Genomic DNA, 6,692 nt, shown 5'->3' on the forward strand with positions numbered 1-6,692 from the left:
CACAGCTTCAGAAAATGAGACAGAAGAGCTGGCCCCTCCCCAGGCCCCCAGCCCCACCTGCCCCCAGGACATCTCTCTCTGGGCTCTGCTGCGACGGTGACCACGAACCCAGACAGCCCCACTTGACAGATGGGGCATCAAGGGCAGCCAGCTCCCCATGGCGCTCCATTGCACATGCTCATTTTCACAGAGGGAGATAAGAGGCTTCGGAGCTCGAGGCGCTGCACCTGAATGGATCCTCCCGCCCTCGACCCCCAGCGCGCACGGGAGGACCCTGGCATAGGGGAGGGACCCGGAAGGCGGGGGGTGGGAGCTCAGGCTGCCAAACGCCGGAAATAACAACACACGTTCCTTGTTGAAAAATTGGAAAATGTAGTTAAGAAAAACCCAGTTGCAGCACCCAGACACAAAACACTTACCATTTTGAATTTCTCCTTCCGGCCCGCCCCCACAAATCCATCTGTGTCAATGTCCTAAAGTTGCTTGAAACTGCACGTGGCTCCTCAGGCTGCAGACCGGAGTCCTGGGCCTAGAAGCGCACCTGGCACACAGCAGGCAGAGAGCCCGTGGGGCCGCTTGGGGGGACGCAGGGCCTCATCTCAGGCTGTAGAGAGAACGTCAGTGCCCCTGCCCCAAACTCCTGTTGAAATCCTAACCCCCAACGTGACTGTGTTAGGGCCTTGGGAGGTGCTCTGGCCAGGTGCTCAGAGGGGGGCCTGAGGGGCCAGCTGGTAGAATCACAGCTGCCTCTCCCGGTGCTTCCCCATCACCAATTTTTAGAACAATGAGGCATCCTTGCCCCTCACACACAGCCAACTCCTACTCATCCTTCAAAGCCTCACTCAATGGTCCTGCTCTGAGTTCCTGGCAACTCCGCCGCCCACTACAGGATCAAAAGTGTGGCCTGGCAAGTTCCCATCATGGCTCAGTGGTAATGAACCCAACTTGGATCCATGAGGATGCAGGCTCGATGCCTGGCCCTGCTTAGAGGGGTGAGGATCCATGCTGCTGTGGCACAGGCATAGCTGCAGCTCCAATTTGCCCCCTGGCCTGGCAACTTCCCTATATACTGCAGGTGTGGCCCTAAAAAGACAAACAGTGTGGCACGGAGCGAGTCTCACCTGGAAAGTGGAGATGGGAAGAGAGCCACCTCCAGGTGACAGGCCAGCTGAGGCGAGGCCTGGGTGCTGGGTGCAAAGGTGGGGAGGGCCCCCAGCACACCCTTGCACCTCATGCTGTGCTTGCAGCCCCAGAGCCCAGGAGCTGAGGAAGGGGGGTTGACGGCAGGGCTCCCAGAACTTCCAAGGGAGCGTGCCTGGGTGCTCCTTTTCACAACCTGCTCTCCGCCTGTGCTTCCCTTCCTCCAAAAGAGGTTATTTCATCTCAGAACACCTGCAACTAATCCAAAAATCAGACTGTTCCTGCAGGACCTGACTTCAGCCATGAACCAGGTAAGCCGAGTGGGACACCCTGGCTGTCAACACTTGGGCCTGCCATCCCCAGGGCAGTGGTGCAAGCCACACATACTCACCACACACACACACATCAAATGCACGTAAAGACATGCCTGAGCACATGAAGACACACACATGCAGACACAGGCCACGTGGGACAGACTGGGTGACCTTTCTCCAGCTCGTTTTTTTCTCTGGATGGTGATAGGACCCTTCCCTCCAAGGACAGTGTGTCCCCCCGCTTGGTGCCACCCTTTCTTGCCCCAGGTGCCTGCTGCCTACCCTGCAAAAAACCAGCCAGCCTGAGCATCCACTGTCCCTGACAACCATCTTGGCAGTGAGGAGACTAAGGCTCAGAGAGGGTGACAGCCTGTGTAAAGTCACACAACAAAGGGACTCCACCTAGATCCCACACCCCACCCAGAACCAACTCTTGCCTTCCTGAGCCTCTCCAGGCCCGTCCCCACGGCATTGCTGCACTAGTGTCTCCCAACAAGGCACACCTGTATACTGGGGGTAGGCAGGGCCGCCTGACCTCTGGGCTCGTAGCTCAGTTTCTGCAGCCTCTATACGACAGAACACCTGCCCAGGGCCAACTGGAACACAGGACAGCATCCAGGGCTGGCTGTCCTGCACAGGGGCCTGCCTTGGGCACCTGTCCAGACTCTGGAGCCCAGGACGGTAGCCTGCCTACCTCCACTGTTGTGCTATTCAAGTAGAAGCAAGTTGCTGGGTTCAGAAGATGTTTAAGGGAGAGCCTCAGATAAGAACATAAAAGCAGAGCCAAAGGCCAAGCAGCAGGCAGGAGCAGAGTCTGTGTGCCTGGCATCTCCAGCTGATGGGCACCGGGAGGCTATTGATAACATTCTTGGCAAGGCCTTGCAGTGGTGACAGCCCCATTGCCTGTTGTTTTCAGCAATGACCCAGTTTTGCCCCACCCCCATCCCAAAGCCAAGGAAGCTCTGGGCCTTTCCCAGGTTAGGTCCAGAAAAGACTCTGAAAGGCCAGCCCCCTTTTCCTGGACTTAAGACCTTTCATCAAGCCTGGACCACAGTCCTATTGCAGCCTGGTGATAGGTGGCCAGCCATCACTGCATCCCAAGGCTGACACACGCCCAACACGCTACAGAGAAGGCCAGAGGTCTTTTAGAAAGAAAGCTCCGCAAAGGCAAGGAATTGTTTGTTCTGTTCACTGCTGTGCCCCTGCAGACGAGACTGTGCCTGAAACACAGGAGGTGCTCAGTAAATACCCGAGCGGCTGCCCTCTCTCAACCACGGCCACCTGCACGGCACCTTCTACCTCCCCTGCCCCTCCGGCACGTGCTCCATCATCGGCTCCTGTCCCCAGAGCTGATCACCTCACGCTGCACCCTCTGGCCTTGTTCGAAGCAACCGAGAACTAACTGAGCCGAAAGGAACAAGCACCCTGGGAACACCCTGGGCCTGGTGTGGACTCTCAAGACAGAGGCCTCCAGGACCCGGAGAAGGGAGGCCACGGCCTCTCGCCGATCCCTCTTCTCTTCTGGGCCTGTTTTGAAACAAAGACTGTATTTTTCTTCTGACATCCAGAAACCGTACAAGAAAAATACATCTGCAAGTAAACCTGAAGTGTGGGAAGAGAGACCTCTAACACAGTCGTTACCTTAGCCTTCGCCTCGACTCGAACTACGTGGGAAAAACCTAAAATCTTTGTTTTCCCTGTAAATCGCAACAACTTGAAGCAACTAAAAATTAGGACTGATTTCCATTAAAAAAAAAAAAAACAAAAAAAACCCACACAACTACCAACATTTTAACAAAGTAACTAGGGAACGTAAGAATTTTTTCATCCTGAAATCCAGCATTGCTGCAACTGTGGGTCGGAACCGATCCTTGGCCTGGCAACTCCAAATGCCACAGGCAACCAAAAGAAGAGAGAAAATTCATCAAGTGGTGACACGTCTGAGTTAAAATCAGATATACACCTTCCCTCCAAAAAAAAAAAAAAAAAGGCACTGCAGCTCTGCGCAAGCCCAAGGTTACCTACCCTGAGGCACATGCCACCCAAACAGTCCTGACCCAGTGGACACCCCAGCCTTTCGGCTCCCCACCACCAGTGCTCAGGCAGAAGGGCAGAGCTGCCCGCCCTGGGGCCGTCTGCACGTCAGGACCCCAAGCACAAGGGCCTCCAAGGCCAGCCAGAGGCAGCTCCCTCTCTCCCTCACACACCCTTCCCAAGCCACCTGACCCGTGTACAGAACACACTTCCAAGTACACAAAGTGAGCATGGAAATCAAATCAAAATCTCATAAAAGTGTTTCAGACATGAAGTAATAGTCCTCGCGCCACCTGAGGCGGAATGCACAGGACGCGCAGGGCTGGAACGTCCAGACAGGAAGCTGGCTGAGCACAAGACCCCAGCCCCGAGGCTGTCTCCCTCACAGCAGGCTCCGAGGGACAAGGACCCACCCCAGGATCCCACAGGAAGGAGGCTCCCCAGGTTCTTCTACCACGAAGGTCGCAGACACTGCAGGTTTACCACAAGATGCCAACAGCACTTTATTTTTTCTTCTCCACATCCTGTTCTGCAGCTTCCTTGGCCCTTTTTGCCCGTATACCAAAGAGCCGGGCGTTGGCACGGGCCATGCGGAGACTGGCAAAGGCCTTGAAGTTCTTCTCCTCGTCCGTGATGACTCTGGCCTTTTCTCTCTTGTACACCTGGAAGGGAGCCCAGGCTCGCAACCTCAGCAAACCTGGAGGCCCTGGAGAGGATCTGTCCCCCGAGAAATCACCCCCCGATTTAAACCCCAATCTCCTAAGAGACTGCCCAAGCTGTGACGGGGGGCCTGTGCTTGTATACAACCTGGACAAGGCCCACAGTAACTCCCACTGCTGGTCCAATTACAGGATCATCAAACACCAGGCTGCTTGTGGCCTGGGCTTCCTCAGTAGAAGAGAGAAAATGTACCCAACAGAGGGGGTGACAAACAAAGGCCCCCAAAGCTTCTTCGAAGTGCCCCCCCTGGTCAGAAACAGGAGGCTCTCCCCATGGCAAAAGGAGACTCCTTTTCACAAACCTGCAAATCTCAACATGGGTGCCAGCTGCTACCCAGACTCCCTCCACTGCCCCCTCCCCGCCCTCCAAAGGCGCCCACTTACGTTCCGTATGGGCATGACCGGTCCTGTCAGCTGGGTGGCCAACTTGAGCTCTTCAGCCTGTTTGTCAGTAAGAAGGGAGTCAAGCGGGCTCAGCTCACCTTCCCAAGGCTCCACGTTTACAACCCCTGGCCTGGAGCCCGTGCCCACAAATGGGTTCCTATTCCATCTAGTTGATGGCAGACACAGGAAAGTGACAAAGCAAACAAGGAGGCACGTAGAGCAAACCACCCACTCTCGGAAAGTCACCCTGGCTTCACCTCACAAGTGCCCACGAGTGAGCCAAACACGGGCCGGTTTTAAACATCTGCATCCCTGTCGTGGCCTGTTCCTCAGTGAACTCTTAACAGCTCCAAATAGTTTGCAGTTTGGCAGAGACTTTCTTTTCATTACTTATCAACTCTTTGTCTGCACCCTGTAGCAGCCCAGATTAAGAAGTAAAAAGCTACAGGCAAATGTCTCCCTCCTCCGCCCCCTGGACCAGGGATGGACGTGCGCGCCCCTCACCCCGCGGGGCGCAGAGGGTACTCACAGAGCTGTCGCCCTTCTTGGGGGCCGAGGGCTTCCTGGGGAAGAGGATGAGCTTGGAGCGGTACTCCTTGAGCCGCTGCACATTAGCCTGCAGGGACTCCGTGCACTTGTTCCGCCGCCGGGGATCCACCGAGATCCCAATGGTCCGGGCCACCTTCTTGTGGATGCCGGCCACCTGCCCCCGAGACAGAGGCAGACGCAAATAAGCTGGCCGGTCGCGCCCCCGCCGCCGCCCCCCGCCCCCCCCGCGCGAGAGCCCGGCCGTCAGATGGAAAAGGGTTCAAATGTGCGTTCATCACAGCGATGCAGCGATTCCGGAGAATGTCATCATTTGGCCGCGGGCCTTGAGGGAACGGGGACGGGGCTGAGGACGCGGGCCGGGGCCACTCACCCTCAGCTCCTCCAGGCTGAAGCCTCTGCCGGCGCGCACCTTCGTGTGGTACCGGACCGTGGGGCATCTCACCACCGGCCGCAGCGGGCCGGACGCGGGGCGCGGGGCGATGCGGCGCGCCTTGGCCTGCCGGGCCTTGCGCCTGCGCAGAAGACGACGAGCGGCGGTCACCCGGCCGTCGCCCGGGGCCGCCCTCCGCGCGCGGGGTGGGGACCGGCCGGGGGCGCTCGGCCGGCGCGGCTGCTCACCTGCGGATCTTGCGCGCCGGCTGGTTGAACCACGTGGCCACGCGCCGCTGCCAGTCCTTGTGGAAGTGGGGCTTCAGGATCATGCCATTCCTGCTGGGCGCCATGGCTGCGGCCGACGAGCCTGGGGCGCGGGGAGGGCAGGCAGCGGGTTAGGGCCCGGGCGCGGCGGGCTGCCGGCGTGGACGCAGAGCCCGGGACACGGCCCGACGGAGACGGCGGCGGGTGGGCCCCGGGGACGGCGGATGAGGCCGGATGGGGCTGGATTGGGGAAAGAGGATAGCGATGGTGCTGGGCTCCAACGTACTCACCTCCTCGGCGGGCGCACGGCAGGGAAAAGGAAGAGGAGTCGCAGAGAACCCTGGGATGGTACTGGGCCCAGCCAATCAGAAGAGCGGACCATTGAGACCAGTCAGAGCCGGCGCCGCGGAGTGACGTCCGTGCTCGCCAGTCAGGGCCGGCGCGGCGGAGTGACGTGTTTGCTTTCTCGGCAGCACGCGCAGCGGAGGCTGACCCGGTGCCCCCGCGGCGATTTAGGCACCCGGAAGTCCAGGGGCGGAGCGAGCGGGCGAGCGTACAACTTGCTGTTTTTCTTTTCCTTTTTTTTCCTTCTCTTTTTAGAGCCGCACCCGCGGCATGTGAAAATTACTAGGGGTCCAACCGGAGCTGCAGCTGCATGGCTACAGCACAGCCGTAGCCCCGTAGAATCGGAGCCGCGTCCTCTGCGACCTACACCACAGCTCACAACTCCAGATCCTTAACCCACTGAGCGAGGCCAGGGATCAAACCCGCAACCTCATGGTTCCTAGTTGGATTCATTTTCCCTAAGCGACGGCGGTAACTCCAGCCTTTAATTTTTAAGTTAACCTCATAATGGCAATGTGTTTTTACAGTGTTTTGATAAAAAAGCCACGTTCCTGTAACACTTCGCAAAAAT

At 58.0% G+C, this 6,692-nt stretch overlaps 1 protein-coding gene and 1 non-coding gene across 2 annotated transcripts; both read right to left on the bottom strand.

Moving 5' to 3' along the window:
- Positions 1-3,966: 3,966 nt before the first annotated feature.
- RPL13 (ribosomal protein L13) lies at positions 3,967-6,149 on the bottom strand. The gene is made up of 6 exons (XM_047793573.1): positions 6,067-6,149; positions 5,759-5,879; positions 5,511-5,652; positions 5,121-5,294; positions 4,592-4,648; positions 3,967-4,150 (listed from the first exon to the last, which is right to left on the bottom strand). Exons 2-6 carry the CDS (start codon positions 5,860-5,862, stop codon positions 3,992-3,994), a joined length of 636 nt encoding a protein of 211 aa, XP_047649529.1. The 5' UTR covers positions 5,863-5,879; positions 6,067-6,149; the 3' UTR covers positions 3,967-3,991.
- Positions 5,369-5,449, bottom strand: LOC125134799 (small nucleolar RNA MBII-202). Its single transcript, XR_007136797.1, has one exon. It is a non-coding gene; the product is annotated as a small nucleolar RNA MBII-202 (small nucleolar RNA).
- Positions 6,150-6,692: the final 543 nt, after the last annotated feature.

This window comes from Phacochoerus africanus, chromosome 8 (genome assembly GCF_016906955.1).
Source record: "Phacochoerus africanus isolate WHEZ1 chromosome 8, ROS_Pafr_v1, whole genome shotgun sequence".
NCBI classification, from domain to species: domain Eukaryota; kingdom Metazoa; phylum Chordata; class Mammalia; order Artiodactyla; family Suidae; genus Phacochoerus; species Phacochoerus africanus.